We start from the raw sequence: 18,278 nt of genomic DNA on the forward strand, positions 1-18,278 counted from the left end.
TTTTGAGGAGACTTACAATGTTAACCCCATTTTTGTCTATTCAATTAAACTTCTAATACTTGTTAGTTTGATTTGTGTTTTTTTAAGTGCACTTTATGCACAGAAAGGCTAATCGGGACTGGATCTACCAGGTAACCAAGAAAGTTCATGCGGTTTTTACAACTGCCCGTAGTTTTCATGGGGTAGTACGCAGTTCAGCCGCCAGGGGTACATGTATGTGTGATTTGCGGAAAGCTCATTCCTTGGCACGTTGGTTAACGTAGATAACAGGTCGCAGTCGATAGTTCGGGAGCAAGTATTCGCAGTGAACCATGGCTGTGTCGAATGCAGTAATCAGGGCGTGTTTACTGTATGAGTACAAGTTGGGCACAAAAGGAGCGGAAGCAGCAAGAAAAATATGTGCAGCATTTGGAGAAGGTACAATTAGTGAACGGACAGCGCAAAAGTGGTTTCAGACCTTCTCGAGTGGCGATGAGACACTGGCAGACAAACCTCGATCGGGCAGACCAAAATCTCTCGATGTGGACCAACTGAAGGCAGCAATTGAAGAGGATTCAAGTCAAACGTGTCAAGAACTCACTCAACGATTTGTGGTAAGTGCTGAAACAATTCGTGTGCACTTGCATGAGCTTGGCAAATCATGGAAACTGAGTAAGTGGGTCCCGCACGAGCTGACTGCTGCGAACCGTCTCCAACGACTGAACATTTGCGCTTCCTTGCTCACTAGGAACAACAACTGTCCAATTTTGGACCGCATTTTGACGTGTGATGAAAAGTGGGTAATGTACGATAACAAGAAACGCTCATACCATTGGCTATCGTCAAATGACACCATACCTTTAACTGCAAAACCTGCTCTTCATCAGCGGAAGGTGCTGCTGTGTGTCTGGTGGACTACGGCTGGGATTGTGCATTATGAGTTCTTGGAAAGTGGTAAAACCATCAACAAAGAGGTGTACTCCGCGCAATTGCAAAGAGTGGCCGAACAGCTTGCAAAAAAACAACCTGCATTAGTGAATAGGAAGCGTGTTCTTTTCCACCAAGACAACGCTAAACCGCATACAGCAAAGATGACCCTGGAGGTGATTTCTTCTCTCGGCTGGGAACTTCTGCCACATCCAGCGTATTCACCCGACATCGCTCCATCAGACTACCATCTTTTTTTGTCTATGGAAAACCATATGCGCAATCGACATTTCCAAACTCGCGAGGAGGTTGAAAACGCGGTGGTGCAGTTTTTTGCGGCCCTACACAAAGACGTTTTCAAACATGGCATCTACAGGCTTGTACAAAGATGGGAGAAGGTTGTAGAAGCGGATGGTGGATATTTTGCAGAATAAATATAAGGTAAACACATTTGTTTTGGACCTTTTCTTCTTTGTACTAAAACCGCATGAACTTTCTTGGTTACCTGGTAGTTTAAAGTGGGATCCAAACCACTGTGTCATGTGCCGCCACTTGGTATCAAAACCAGGACCTGTTGATTACAAGGCTACAACTTTAATAAGTTAACAGAATGTAATGCAGTTTACAATACATTTTGCAAGAACAGGAAATATGCAATTTCACAACTACATAAAATATAATTTAACAAAAACTAAACTAAAATAAACTCTATGGTGCAAACATGCTTTAGAAGACAAAGTCCCAGAAAACAGAATTTTATTGGGTGATGTGTGGTCAGCGCATCATGCACCATCAGTGCCATCAATGATAGTTTCTTGCTTTCAGTACTGGTTTCTACTCCCATTGCTTCTTAGTAGTTATCCCATTGTGTTGGGTCAACACTGAAATTTTGGAGTCCTCACAAGAAAATAAATCAAGAACTGCTCAAACAAAGGTAAGGAAGCTGCTAACAGTTAGGCAAGGACCCAGACCTTGGGTGTGGAATGAAATTTAGGAGGTGCGATGTTGAAAATAAAGAAAACATGAAACATACATGCAAGGGTACCCGCAAGATTTTCTCTCTTGGGAGGGGGGAGGCAAAGTAAGATTTCATATCTTTCCACAAATGTTATTTTATCTTTATTATTATAATTGTTGTTGTTGTTACACAAATCATAACATTGAAATTGACTTGAAAATACTTTGGCGTTGATACCAAGTCATTTTGTTGATAAACAGATCTTTGTCTTTTTGTACTTCTTCATGATACAAAGATACCAGATACCACTACTGAGTGTTCACTTTCTTTGCACTGGTTAAAAGAAAGAAACACCTGAAGTTCTACTTTATACAAAAGAAAATAACACGTAAAAAATACGAAATCATGTAGTCACTTTCATGTAATTATCAGACTGCTCCCCATACATAGAAGTGTGCATTAAAAAAAAAAAACTATCCATCTCTATCGACTTGCTTTATCCTCAAATAAAATAACATATGTAACTTCACGAGCACAACCCAATGGTCTACTGAAAGCAACTAAAATTTTGGTTGCAGTGCAACTTGGAGAAAAGATTGAGAAAAAGTAGGTGGAAAATAAAATGGTTTCTTATCAATAGACCCTGGATTTTTATGTAATATTAAAGTACAAAATATGTACATAAATACCAGGTGTATAAGCTTAAATCTGCTGTTTTGTAGTCAGAAAAACACATGGTTTGTTCATAGAAAGCAACAAGAAATTTATTCAAAGTACTTGCCTTCGCGAGCTACACATTTTGCCCACCTCTCGGACAATTTGTGGATACCACTCCAAAAAAGTCCTTCTCTTTCGAGGCAAACCACTCATCAAGCCATGTTCGGACGTCTGCATATGAATCGAAGTGCTGCTCAGCGAGGGCGTGGCCCATCAATGAAAACAGATGGTAGTTGGAAGGGGCCAGGTCTGGTGAATAGGTGGGATGGGGTAGCACCTCCCAGTTGCGTGTCTCCAAGTAGTTTTGGACCAGTCTTGACCTGTGTGATGGGGCATTGTCGTGGAGGAAAATCAGCTTGTCATGTCTTTGTTGATAATCCGGCCTTTTGTCACACAGAGCACGGTGCAATTTGATCAGTTGTTGGTGGTAGCGGTGGGCAGTGACTGTTTCTCCAGGTTTCAACAGCTCAAAGTAGACGATACCCTGTTGATTCCACCAAACACACAGCATTGTCTTCCGGCAAAAGCGATTTGGTCTCGAGGAAGATGTTGATGGTTGGCCGGGATCAACCCATGATTTCTTGCGTTTAGGATTCTCGAAATATATCCACTTTTCATCGCCAGTCACAATCCGATGCAGGAAAGACTTTCCTTTTTTCCTCGCAAGCAAGATTTCGCATGTGTTTTGGCGTCTCTCCAGCTGCCGATCGGTCAATTCATGCGGCACCCATTTTCCGATCTTTTGAACCTTTCCCATGGCACGTAGATGCATAGAAATGGCTGATTGAGTAACACCCAATTACTCGGCAAGCATCTTTTGCATTTGGGTATCGACCTCGTCCAAAAGAGCCTGCAATTGATGGTCCTCAACCTTCCTGGGCCGATTTTCACGCTTCTTGTCGCTCAGGTCAAAATTGCCGTCTTTGATCCGATGAAACCAATCCCTGCACGTTGTTTCCGATACAGCACTGTCACCATAGGCCTCCACAAGCATTCGATGCGATTCGGCAGCCGATTTCTTCAAATGGAAGCAGAAAAGCAGAGCTTCTCGCATATGCTCTTTTTCTGGCACAAAACAAGACATGATTACCACAGGAACACTGTCTGTTGTTGTCTGCACGTGCTGACGATGTGTAATATTCGTCATGGCAGATGTCCAACTCATACAAACACCAGGTATGGCGTGCCCATGGTAGCTTCATACGCTCACTAACACCATCTATGAGCAAACAGCAGATTCAAGCTTATACACCTGGTATGTAACATCATCCTTCGCCGTTTCCTGCTTCTGGCAGGGTCGGCATAGAAGTTAAGCCTCTCCATTTTTCCTGGACTTCCACCACTCCTCTCTTTCCAAGGTGTTCCAATCTTGTCCTCTTCTCCTAACACTCTCCGCTATCTGCTCTTTCCACCGGCATCTAGGTCTCCCCCTTGGCCTTATTACCACTCCTTGTGCATGCTAAGCTCTTACTGGTAGTCTTTCTGCATCCATCCTCTTCATGTGTCTGAACCATCTCGTATATGCGTGATCTATCCTGTCCTGAAGCTTCACCACACCCACTGTCTGTCGGATTTCCTCATTCCTTATTCTATCCTTCATAGTCTTCCCCAATTTACTCCTTAAAAATTTCATCTCCACTGCGTGCATCTTTCTTTTGTCTCTCTCTGTCATTGTCCAAGTCCCTGCTCCATACATAATTATTGGCACCTAGTGCGTGTTATATATTACCTTCTGGCATTTCATAGGTATATCCCCTTTCCATATTCGAATGCGTTGATATAGTCTACCACCAATTTGTCCTCTTCTGTTTACCTCCTAATCTATTCTTCCACTTCTCTCAATTATGCTTCCTAGGTATTTGAAGCTCTCCACTACCCTCAACTCTTCCGTGTCCACCTTTATTCTTGGTGCATTTCTGGCTGTTTCTTGGTGTTAGTAGCACCTCACTCTTTTATGCACTGAATTTCATTCCTGCTCTTCTGATTTCCTCTTTCCAACTATCAAGCTGTCTCTGTACTTCTTCTTCCCTGTTCTCGCATGTTACTAAGTCATCAGTGAACAACAGGGCCTTCATCTCTACCTCTCCTATCTTCTTCCCCACCTCTTCGTTAATTGCATCCATTGTAATTATGAAGAGCAGTGGGGAAAATGCACTTCCCTGTTTTAGTCCATTACTTATACTGAACCACTCCATTCTTACCACTGGTGTCTTCACACAGCTCTGGTTGGCCTTATATGTGCTCTGCACTTTGCACACTATCTCTTCTTCGACCCCTTTCTCTCTTAGAGCCTTCCAAATCTTTCTTCTGTACACGATATTGTATGCCCTTTCTATATGTCCATGATATTGTATGCCCTTTCTATATCTAAGAATGCCATAATCAAATCATTTCCATACTCGTAGTGCCTTTCCTGTATTGCCATATGGTGAATATCAGATCTACTGTTGATCTGCTTCTAAATCCATACTGTTCCTCTCTCATGTTCAGCTCTGTTACTTCCCTTATTCTTTTCTGTAATATTTTCTCATTTATCTTTGCTGAGTGGCACATTAGTGTTATTCCTCTATAGTTTTTACATTCCTTTCTGTCCCCCTTCTTAAATATAGGAACTATAGTCCCTTTGTCCAATCTCTTGGCACTTCTCTCTCTTGCCACACTGTTTTCAACACTCTGTACAGCAACTGCACACCAATCACTCCTGCTCCTAGTATCGTTTCCATTGGCACTTTCTAAATCCATCATTTCTGCTTTTCATTGCCTCTCCAGTTCTTTCATTCCACCATGGTGTTTCTTTCTCCTTCCTTTTCTTGCTTGTCCTTCCACATACCTTTTCGGCTACCTCTACTAATTCCGTTTTAAATCTTATCCATTCTGTTTCCATTCCTTTGGGTTCATCTCTTGGCACTTTTCTTCATAATATATCTTGATGTTTCTCTTTTATCATCTTATCCTTCAATTTCCACACTCTTACCTTCTCCGTTGTTCGTCCCTTCTATCTTTTATTTTCCATCTTGTCACATCTCCTACTAGTAGCCTGTGGTTCACTGTGTAAGTTCTCACTGGGTATTAGTTTAATGTTGATCATTATCTTTGTACTTCCTTGTTTAGCAATATATAATCTATTGCAGATGTTCATTATTCCAACTGTATCTTGTAATTTAATGGCAATTATTTATTTTAATTGGTTTTATTTAGAAATTATTATTCTATTAGTATATTTAGTTAATTAATTAAAGGAACTAGGCAAATTTATTCTCATCTATGTATTTATCAAAAACATGTCTCGGCCTGGCAACAATAAAAAGAATGTCACAGAGTAAGGAATCCAAATCACTTTACTTCAGTTAAACAAAATTATATTTGAAATAACATTTGATAAGGAGTTGCCCATAGAATGTTCACCATCGTATTGGTAGATAGTGTGATTAAAAAACAAAAGTAAGTTTGGTACAAGCAAGACACTAACTGTGAATCTTTCAGCACATGACGGGGTCAATGATAAACTCTGTTAGCCACCTATGGAGGCATTGAGCATCATTAAGGAAATGCTGTGGTACAAGTTGCAAACATTAAAGCTGCCAATATGGCACATCGGATCAAAGGGTAGATTAAGAACGCCTTCTTTTAAGCTGAAAGAATTAAGGATGCTCTATTCAGTGCCACCCTTTCAAAGGCACTGTAAAACAAAGCAAAAACCACGCTTTCAGAGCATGTTCATAAACATCACATTACTTTGAGAAAAGTAGTAAAGTACATTCAGGGGTACCATGTTCTTCTTAATATCTGGGAGGTATCTTCCATTGGCAAGGTTTGAGATAAGAAGTTGAAGGGGGATTATGACAAAATTGATTGTTTACTCGTTAGTTTACTAGCCAACAGGGAAGTTAAACAGCAGAAGATTTCCCTTGCTGTGAACAATGAGTACACACATGCATTTTTAAATATGTAAAATTTTTCTTGTTCTTTAAATATTCACCACACTGGTGGAAGTGGACTTGATTGTGGATAGACCTACACACACCGTGCCATGAATAACTGTTGTTATTTTACAGTTGCTTTTCTGCCACTTTTGGCTAATCTCAATTCAAATTCTTTTTGTACAAATTGCATAAAATAGCTCCAAATTCACTTTCACATTGACTAAAACAGCACAAAAACCAGAGGTGGTCGCAATACAAAACAAACTCTAGTGGCTTACAGAAGTATGGTATTGCAACCACGACCAAAGCATAAAAGTAAAAAAAGTAAAAGTAAAGTGCGCCCCTGTGCATAGCACCACGCCATGAAGGCGTATAGGGGGTGTGGGGGTAACGCCCCACACTTTCTTGATCCGGTCGTGAGTGGGGGTGATGTGATCAGCATCACGCCCCTGACCGCCTTTACCCCCCAGGGTTTCCCCCAGGTACCCATGTTATTCGACGCTGGGTGGGCACCGGGGCCGCTTTCACCGTTAGAAAAGTTCCCGGATTTGAACCGGCCGGGGATCGAACCCGGGACCTTTAGCATGGTAGTCAGACGCGTTACCGACTGAGCCACCGCGGCCAACCATCTCGATTTAATCATGTTCGAGTTTTACTCAAAATACTTCCAAACGAAATCTATGATTTCAGATTGAAGCGACAGGCGACAAGCAACAGAAAGAACTCACACTGAAGTGACAAGTGGTACGGGTCCCTTCACTCTAAAGTAAAACATACATCATGCATGCGCGGACAATAGACAGAGGCAACACAATACATGGTATCGAGGAAATGGCCCAGTCCAAGTGGCATGCAAGTGACAACCGACAAGTGTCACTTGAGGAGTTCACAAATCATACATCACCACTCAGCTTGTCAATATGGACCATAATAATAACTCTTCTGAGTATTACGGTACCATTTTCTGCCGAGAATATAGCTAGAACTGAATTAAATGGAACCATTTTTTCAACCTCTTTTTCTTTCTAGTTTTTTTTTTTAGTCACAATGAAAATACTTTAAAGATAAAAACGTTCTTTATGGTCCAGAATCTATTTACATTTGCTGATTTCTCTCCCAGACCAGATTTGAACATATTTACAATTTCTGGACCTTTAACAACCTGACAATAAGTCTGTTAACCTGCAGACTAATAAAAGTTAAAAAGAAAAAAGAAACGAAAATAACAATATGTACATGGTAGGAATTGCAGCTTGCCTGGTGATATGATCCGAACAAGTGTCCTCAGGTTACCACTATGCCATATACTCTGTGAATGTGAGACACCAGATATACACAACAGACAGCATGCACCATTGAAAAGAGATGCATATCAAAAGTAAACCAGACTGTTCTAACCAGAACAGAAAGGAATAGCATAACACAGAATTACTGAGGGTTACAGGTGTTTATTGATGACACCACAATCATAGCCAAATATGTTGGTTACTCGAACAGAAGAATAAGGGAAGCCATAGCCATTGTCTGAAAAAGCACGAATCTCAACAGGCACAAATCTCACTAGTGAACCAATCACGAGACAGAGCCTAAGCTCCAGAGCTTCATATTTACATATTTAACCATATACTTGATCTCCAATTCAGCATTCCTTGATGATGAGAGCCATGTATGTGTCTGTAAAGTTGGATGCTAGTGTCGAAATATCCTGGCTGGTAACTCGATGAATGATAACAACAACTTTAATAGAAGAATATTGGAACAACTCATCTAGTTAATATTAGTTTTTCCTGCATGCATACTTGATTCATGTGTCATATAAAGGTCAAAAACAAAATATATGGGAACTTGCAAAACAGGGAAGTTTTAACAATTAGTAATAAACTACCTTCTTGAATGTCAGGGCTATATATCTGCACTGGTAATTAGAAAATACCAGATATTTCATGGGTTGTTCTTGAAAAGCAATAAAATCTCCTCTTTTCAACACTGTAGAATCTGCACTCCTGCAGACAAATGAGATTCTCGTGCCTGGATACATAGCTAATATAATCCCCTGTGTTTTGTGCCTTGTCCTTGTGTGTGTCCTCACATTACTCTCATATAATCACAGTCAAACTCAACTTCATGCTTAGCTGAAAGTAGCAAAAGAAAAGCAACTTTAATGAAAACTATATATGAGCATCTAATTCAACCCTAGTGCAACCAACCTCCATGATGGAGTGGTTATTGCTGCACACTAAGATGCCAGGGGACCAGGCTACCAAACCCAACCTGGGCATGTGTGTTCTTTGTGAGTGTTCCTTCACTATTTCATCATATCATCACTCAATCTCATCTTCACGATTAACCAAAGTGGCAGAAAAGCAAAGCTGTCAACATTACAAGTTAGATCAAAGGGTAGGTTAAGAAGAGTTTCTTTTACACTAAAAGAATTAAGGATGCTTGATTAGGTACCATAAGAGATATATGAAGTAAAGGTGGGGGACCATGACAATGATATTGGAAACATCATCATGTGTTGTTGTGTTGATTTGGTGTTTTAAGTACATTTTATGCACAGTAAGGCTAATCGGGACTGGATTAAACTGGACAGTTTATAGTGGGATCCGAACCACTTGTGCCTCCGCTGGGTACTGAACCCGGGACCCCTTGATTACAAGGTGACGACGTTACCACTATGACACCGGGGATGAACTGAAACAACATGTTATCATTTCAAGAAAAGTAGTAAAGCACATTCTGGGTTGCCATGCTATGATAAACCTGGTCAAATTTATTTTGTCTGCGACCTCTGAATGCAGATTTTATTTTATATATTTTAGGGAAGGAAAACAATATTGGGCAATACAGTAAACCATGTCCTATGCAATGTTCAACATACCTACAATTTCCATCTGAATCAGTTTCAACATCAGCCAGTGACTTCAGGGGACGTTTAAGGAAGTGTAATACATCCTTTGGAGCAACCAATTTGACTGCTCTGGGTCATTAGTTCCCGGAGTATGGACGGACTGGATTGGAGGAGCCGAAGCATTACACCCATACATAGGCATAACTAGTGCAAAGTTCCAGATCACCCCAGTGGGCATCCAGACCCACCCTGACATTCAAGGCTGCAGGAGGGGGGGGGGAGGGCAATGATTATGAATCAAACACATTGCTACTTTGAAAGACGAATTTAAAAAAATTAGAAATCTGGAAAAGGACTTCTTACTTAAACCTTTGTCTACCTTAAGCGCACTCTTAAGAACTTGAAAGAATTCTCCAGTTACAAGACCAAGTGCACCCCTTTGGGACAAGATAAAAGTGAGACAACATTCGGCATTCTTCCACATAAGTCACAGTAGCCAAGCCGTGGTAAGTGCATATTAAGGAACAAAGCAGTTTCCGGTTGGGGGATTCTTTGGCAAATTCAACCAACTTCTTCAAATTTGTTCACTAAGCTCTCTTTAGCATTCCCTGCAGACAAAAAGGTCATTGGCTATTCCAAAAGCACACGTGCAAGGCATAATTCTTGGAATTTGAAGATCCCTGCATTGAAAGTGACCTCACACAGAAAAATCACTTTACTGAAGTTGGTTGCTTGACATAGACTCATTACACTGGTACGTTTTACTTCTTTCCTTTATATTTACGTTTCATTTTCTGTGTTAAAGAACATATGGTGTCTTGTAGCTAGTGAGGGAGTAAACAACTTCTCTCGAGGAAAGAGGGATGACCATCTCTATAGTTCATTTGTTTTAGGTGTCAAAGAAAGTTGTCGGCATTTATTCTTATGTTCATGTACTACTTATTGTTAGGGTAATCCACTAATCGTTTGAAGATATGTAAAATTGTGCACAGTGAAAACCCCACCGGCTTTCAGTGCAACCCAGTTGGTCATAGGTGTTCTTTGTGAGTGTCCCTTCATCAATTGTATTATATCAACATTCATCCTCATCATCGCAATTAGCCAAAAGTGGCAGAAAAGTGACACTAAAGACAAAAAATAAAATCCAACCAAATAAGGTTTTCGCACTGAACGTTGTTTTTGAAGAACCACAAAATATTGAAGATTACACACACACACAGGAGATGTACTTCATAGAAATTTTTCAGTACATCTCCTGTGTGTGCCTAATCTTCTATAATTAACATCTCTATGCTGGGAGGAACTAGGCAACGTCGAAGTCTACTGTGTTTCAAAGGCAACAGATTCCGTTGCGGTAGCACTGGCAGAGACGATTCCATACAGGTAATACAGCACAGTACAGCGATAGCGAAAAATCAGGCAAGGGCAGGCTGGCTTGGTAGCTCAGAGGTAGAGCAATGATGGGTTCGAGTCCTGGTCGAGCCTGCATTTTTTTTGCTGAAAAATTTCTCTGAACCACAAAATATTAAAACAATATTCTATATAATTTCTTATGGGTAAAAGTTTAGGACATTGTGTAAATATATGCTTAGGAATGAAGCATAACTGTAGCATGTGTCTACCAATATATATCCCTAGTTTAATGCACCACAATATTCTTGAACATCATAAAGAAAAATGTTAAAAAGATCAAAGATCAATTACTTATGTGTGTGAGTACGAAATGTCGATCAAAACAACGTTTCAGAGGTCATGACTGCCTCCTTCTTCAGGTTAAGGCATATTCTTAGACACCTGACATGGTGTCACGTTAAGAAAGTGTTAGATGAGGATACAGGTTAAAGGTTATGGTAAAAAACATGTAAGTAATTGATCTTTGATCTTTTTAACGTTTCTCTTTATTTAGCTGTGAGTAATACGCACATCACAATATGTTATTTCTTCAACATCATTATCATCTGTCATTTTCAAGGCAACGACTGATTCTTAAGTGCATTGATTGATTGATTTAGTTTATTTTACTACGCGTTTTGTGCCTCTTGGCTAATTTGAAAAGATGGGGATGAGTGATGAAATGATGAAATTGATGAATGGACATTCACAAACAACCAATCCCGAGCAGGATTCGAACCTGGGACCCTTGGCATCGCAGCATGAATTCTTAAGTGCATATACTCCATTCATGTACACATGTATAATTAACACGCCATATACATATACTTTGAATTTCAACATGTGAAAACATCACCACATTTATATTCCTGTGATTTTATATTACAAGTTACATCATTTACGGAATCCAGGGTTTTATTAAGCCCCTGCTATAAAGTTGTATTTAAAATGGATTTGGGTACTTTACTTTGATCCTTGCTCAAGGAATCGGTACCATGAATTTATTTGCACATGTTATTCCATTTTCTTTTATGGCACAAGGCACATGGCCCCTAATTACCCAGAGTCTATTCTCACTTGTCAAATGTATTTCTTTTAAAAAGTTTTGTTATGTTAGTTAATAAGTCTGCAATATGAAACGCCTTGACTGAGATCATTCAAATGCAATACCAGGTATCTAGCTGATATGAAAATTACAGATCAACATCTAATTTTAAGGCATTTGGCGTAACCAAAGCTTGGGAGACCTGCTATATATTTGCATCCCTCCAGCCTGGACCTCTCCAACCATGCACTATATACTTTTTTTATGGGCAAACTGTAGCCTGTTCGCTGTTCTAAAATTTACCAAGAGTTTCTTTCTTAATCTCAATCTATAAATCGTGGATTAGACATACATTTGAAAAAAATCAACAGAATATGGAGTGCTTACTCACAACATAGAACTTTTAGAATCATACACACATGTATGATGTTATGTTTTTTTTGATTTTGATATAATACCAGAGTAAGACCCAATTTTTTACAATTTTTGGCTATATATTTTGTATTTGTAAAATCTATTAATGTAATATTGTATTGTAACGTAAGTATTGACATGTCCTATATTACCATGTACTGTAATTTGTACACACCGGTAGTCCTTGGACGCAAATAAACTAAACTAAACTAAACTACACAAACAGAGATATTCCTCTCACATCCTCTCTTTCTCTTTAACCCTGGGAAATGAAAATATTGGCACTCTATTTAAATAATAACATATTTTATCAGTTTGCAAACACATAGTTCTAAAAATTTCTTGCTCACTCCGCATGCAGTGCAAACATTTATGTAAGAGTCACATCAAATCTGTATTCATTACTACTTCAAAACAGTTCTTATTAAGTGCTGTGTTAACAACTGTTTCTAGAGAGAGAATAGAGAATGTACTAGAGCAAATCAAAAAGTAAGTTACACCCGCCTGTATAAAACAAACAAGACACATTAGAAAGAAAATAATTATTGGAGAAATATGCATGAACATTTAACATTTTCGACATAGTCACCAAGGTATTCCAAGCACTTTTCGAATCGTGTGACCAGTTTTTTTATTTCTTGTGTGTAAAAATTCCTTCCAATTTCAATTGAGTTGACTTTTGTGCTCATCGGTTAACAATCGTGAAGTGTGACCAGCACGATGAACCCTCATTCATTGTTGTATGTTCCCATGATTGGATTATGCTATTCATTCGTAGCTCGTAAATTTCCTCAAAATGGTGGGTGGCCACCAGTCCCATAAATTGACCAAAATCTCAGGAGGAGAAAAGTTGTTACTCTGTCTCCAATTACACTCAAACCAACCTGCTTCCCTAGCTTGTGCCAAAAGTATGATGCCTTAACCCCACAGCCAAGGTGTGGGATTACTAATTTGACAGTTACATCTCCTGGAATGGTTTAAGAATACAGATTAACAGGGAAGCGTAATTCAAAAGGTGGTAAAGGTTGTCTTTTTACATTTACACTTTACTGTATACAACCATTCTTTTCCCTTTTGACACTGTTGAGTTAAAGTATTAGCAAAGTATTATGGTATTAAATGGGGTTAACAGACGAGGTATTCACACTGGTCACACCCAGAACATGTATAATAATTAATAACAGTAAAAATAAAAAACGTTTGCACTGTAATAAATACACAAAATGAAATATTTCAAACTACATTTTACCAAAATAATATGATGGATAAAAAGTTGTAAAAATTCACAGAATTTTAAAGTTGTATGGTGGTAGGTCAAGATTTTATTGCCGTGTTAGTCACACCTGGAACTCTCGTTATTAATGAACTGCCCCCAAACAACATTAATCACAGAACTCACTCTGCAGGACAGTAACAATGTCATCATTCTAAATACTATAATTATGATATGGACAACCTTAATGTCTTTGTTAAAATAATAATAATAATAATAAAAAAAAAAGATTTGAAGGTGTGATTGTCACATCCAGAACTCACTGATTGGCTGAAATACAAAAATGATACATTCACCCACAAGTAAGGGCATGACAGAGTTGCCAGTGAATAGTGCTGGGTTAATTTTGATGACAGCTGTCACTTTCCACATCGCTACTTGTACTTGTTCATCTGGTGGGCTTCCGGTCTGCCAGTCCGTTGATGTTCCTGTATCATCTGCCACTGCTTGGTTTCACTTGTTCAAGTAGTACTTCAACAAGTGAATCAATTTTGAATAAATTGCATAAATAGTTTCATTAGGAAGGTGATATAATTGTACTACAGACATTCATCAAAGGACAATGAATAGGTAATTTGCATACAGAGAAAATATAAAACAGTGTCTTGCAGACAAATTGGTTTCACTGGAGAAGGTGCTCCACTGGTGGTACAATAAATTTTCATTTACAATCTGTTGATTGGCTTGGTTATTTAAATCAATATAGCCTATATCTAGATATCAATTAAAATACCTATATGGCATTACCATGACATTCATCCTTTGTAATATTACCCGACTTCACTTCATTTAACATAATCAATGACAAAAATTGTATGTTGCAGTCACAAAATAAACTGATTTGCCCACTGCCATATTTGATGATTAATTATTAAACTTGTGACACAATAAGCCTAATATTACTGTACATTGGAGTAAACTGTAAATATTGGCACCATTTGAAAACAAGAAACCATAACTTTTATACCAGCTATTTCAACCTGTCAAAATTGGGTGCATAAATATTTTTCATGTTATGAAAATTTGACAAATATTAATACGTAACAAAAAAATAAAAATAAAATAAATTCATTTCATGAATTGTTTCTCTAACAACATGAACTGTATGCATTTCCAATTTTCCTTGTAAGGACAGAATACAGCTGAAAAAATTATCGGAAAACATTTCAATTAAATGTCTAATTATTCAGTCCTTTTACTCAGTGCATTAGTGGAGAAAAGAATACAGCTGAGTTCCATCTCCTAAAAGAAGCACCTTTGTGTTATGATGAACATAAGTTTTTAGTATATTAGTGTCATCTTATCTGCTGTGGTAAATGCTCTTCTACAAAATAAACATTGCAGGATATGTATACATGTGAGATATCAAATTGCCTGATGGTTGCCATAAGGTATGCACGTTTAGGGCAAAAAAAATTCCTACAAGTGTCCCTCATACAGGAGGGAGAATATGGTGTCAAAGCTAGTGATGGGTCGTTCGTCAAAGAGTCGTACCTTTTAAACAACTCCGTCTTGGGAACTGTGAACTGCTCGCTCCTTCAGAGTGAACGATAAGTTCCTCTATGGTTGTTTCTCGTTCCTCGGAGTCGTGAGCTTTGTATGTGTTTGCCAACCATTCCGGCAGTTCTCACTCCCAGTAGATGACCCAAGTACCTGAGAGAGAGGGAGAGAGACCTTGTACATGCTTGCTGTATTATTGTGGCGGATTTCCACAAAGCAATGCACGCAACTCTATTTATAGCAACAATACAGTAGCGGAACAACATAGGAGAGATGGGCACATTATTCACTTTTAACGCTTTCTGTTACATGTTTTTGGCAACGTGAGAAGAACTATAAAACGAACTTGGTAGGTAGAAACAAGCTCCAATGAAACATACAGGCTTTCTTTTCGGCACTCTTTCTAATTAAATTGTAGAACAACCTGAAACTACTGTCATAAAGGAAAAGTGGAGCGGGAGGACGGGGGAGAGCTTGTGGAATATAATGCCATTCATCCAGTCCCAGGATTAGGGTCCCGTTTTCCAGTCTCGTATGAGTTCTTGTTTGACCGTTTATCCATTTAATTGCATGGACATCCAGAATGGGGAGGGATAAGGGGGCGATAACACCCTAGAAAATGAATTTCAAAATAAAATTAAATATGTAACACATTATTTCATTTCAGTCGCAGTAATTTGTTCATTATTAGAAGGCATATGATGCAACGTAACCAATCCAACCAGGCTGTACCCAGAATGTATTATCGTGGTGGGGGCCTCATTCCTTATCAAAAGCTGCCATATAAAGGTGACAAAGTGTGTGTGTGTGGGGGGGGGGGAGGGTAGAAGACCTGAAGATTAATTTATCAGTATATTACAACTTATTATGCAAGATGTTTAATCCTGCTAAGGAAATAAGATTTATTAGCACTATACAATATTTCAATTACACATTTGTACTATTTGGGGGGGGGGTTCAGTCTCCCGAGCCCTCCCTTGGGTATGTTGGAATACATGAATATTGTTGTTCCTCCCCTCCCCAGTGTTCAATGATTTCCCACCCTGTCTGGTACATTGTTTACTTACTGCAACTGGGAGCGGCAACTTGAGTCATCTACTGGGAGCGGGAACTGCCGGAGCAGTTGGCAACACATTTTATTCTTATTATCTTATTTTGTTTTCTTGTTGCACAGTTTCAGTATAAAATGGTCTTTAAGCACTGTATCTGAAACTTTAGGTAAACAAATAAAAATAAATAAATCTTTCTCCTCTCCCCACTATTAAAGAAAGGGTGACATCCTTCTCAATTAAAAAAAAAACAATTGTACCCGAGTTGTAGACATCAGCAACAATTTCTATAATACTGACACAGGAATACTATACCAAGCAAGATGTGCACAGATTGAACAGATTTTGAAGCAATAACATTTGGAAGCATAGACTGCTTAAAATCACTATTTCAATGTGCACATAACATTAAGAGTTTCTATTTGTTGTGTACCCTCTTCAAATGTCCAGCAAGTGATTTCTTGTGGGAAAATTTTTTTTTGCAAATTGAACAACTGAAAGGTTTCTGTTTTGTGTGTGTCCTCATGTGTACACTGAGATTACCTTTCTGTGCAAAATCTTTGCTGCAAATTGAACAACTGAAAGGTTTGTCTTTGGTGTGAACTCTCATGTGAACATAAAGATGTGTTTTATAGGCAAAATCTTTGTTGCACATTGAACAATGGAGAGGTTTCTCTTTTGTGTGTACTCTCATATGATTCCTAAGGTAATTTTTACTGGCAAAATCTTTTTTGCAAATTGAACAATGGAAAGGTTTCTCTTTTGTGTGTACTCTCATATGATTCTTAAGGTGATCTTTACTGGCAAAATTTTTGCTGCAAATTGAACAACTGAAAGGTTTCTGTTTTGTGTGTGTCCTCATGTGTACACTGAGATTACCTTTCTGTGCAAAATCTTTGCTGCAAATTGAACAACTGAAAGGTTTGTCTTTGGTGTGAACTCTCATGTGAACATTAAGATATGGTTCATGCGCAAAATCTTTGTTGCAAATTGAACAATTAAAAGGTTTCTTCTCTCCTGTGTGTACTCTTGTATGTCTCTTAAGGCAAAATTTACTGGAAAAATCCTTGTTGCAAATTGAACAATGGAAAGGTTTATCTTCTGTGTGTAATTGCATGTGTGACTTCAAGGTATCTTTATGGGAAAAACATTTCTTACAAATTGAACAATGGAAAGGCTTCTCTTTTGTGTGTACTCTCATGTGTTCATTATGGTGATCTTTACGGGCAAAATATTTGCTGCAAAGTGAACAATTAAAAGTACTCCCTTTGGTGTGAACTCTCATGTGCACCTTAAGAGATAATTCATGGACAAAAACTTTGTTGCAAATTGGACAATGGAAACGTTTCTCCTTTGTATAAACCCTTGCATCGGTAATCAATTGTCCTTTGTGGGATAAACTTTTGCTGCTGAAGGAAATGATATTGTGCTCTCTCCCGTCATAACCCTTGCCCTCATTTATATCTTCCTTGGTTTTAGAGGATGGTTGTGAAGCTTCAACCTTTAACATTCTTTCTTCACTGAGACATTCCTTATTATCTTTTGGCTGATCTTCAGTTAACTTTCCTGCAGATTCTGGCAAATATGTAAGAGATTTTGGGACATCTTGGACCTGTGCTTCCATATAGCTGTTGTTCAGGTACCTGAAAAAATAAAATAAAATAAAATGTAGATCATCTTCTAAAATAATGATTGATACTTGCACATCATTGACAAAGGAAGGTGAGTAGAATAGACTGTTCATTGACCAATACTTGTAAGAATGTAAATATGTTATTAGTTCAATACTAACATTTTTAGAACCGAAGCCTTTCTTGACCTAACTTGAGCAAACACTATAACGATGTTTGTAATAGTGATCACATACATTCGAAATTCCATTTATTTCATGATATACAAAATCTTCAGTGCAGAGGATATTAAGGTGCTTTAAACTTGGGAGAATTTTTTTTGTTCTGGACCAAAGTGAATGAAATGTGAAAGTAACCCATGCTTACATGAAAATTGACTTCTTTACCTTACTGCAAGCATTAATTTGACATACTACGATACCATATGTCAATGAAGAGTGTAATGGCTTATATCACCTTCATTAGAAAGAGAAATTAAAGGTGTGAAAGCCTGCATACATTATCAAGTATGACATGAATTAAATGCAGAAAGTAGCAAGTCATAAAAACTCATGTCTCAGATTTACATGTTGCAGATGATTTTCTTTCTCATTCTGAGGGAAAGTCGGATGTTGCAGAG

General features: G+C 38.4%; 1 protein-coding gene and 1 pseudogene across 1 annotated transcript; one reads left to right on the forward strand and one right to left on the reverse strand.

Moving 5' to 3' along the window:
• The first annotated feature begins 311 nt into the window (after positions 1 to 311).
• Positions 312 to 1,340, forward strand: LOC145999136 (histone-lysine N-methyltransferase SETMAR pseudogene; annotated as a pseudogene).
• Positions 1,341 to 16,446: 15,106 nt separating this feature from the next.
• Positions 16,447 to 17,013, reverse strand: LOC145999137 (uncharacterized). Its single transcript, XM_083136070.1, has one exon. The coding sequence runs from the start codon at positions 16,972 to 16,974 to the stop codon at positions 16,447 to 16,449; it is 528 nt and encodes a 175-aa protein (XP_082992196.1). The 5' UTR covers positions 16,975 to 17,013.
• Positions 17,014 to 18,278: the final 1,265 nt, after the last annotated feature.

Source organism: Lepisma saccharinum, chromosome 15 (genome assembly GCF_977018435.1).
Source record: "Lepisma saccharinum chromosome 15, izLepSacc3.1, whole genome shotgun sequence".
Taxonomy (NCBI): domain Eukaryota; kingdom Metazoa; phylum Arthropoda; class Insecta; order Zygentoma; family Lepismatidae; genus Lepisma; species Lepisma saccharinum.

Coding starts and splice junctions, on each gene's coding strand:
- LOC145999137 (XM_083136070.1), bottom strand. CDS start 16,974: ATGAGAGTTCACACCAAAGACAAACCTTTCAGTTGTTCAATTTGCAGC.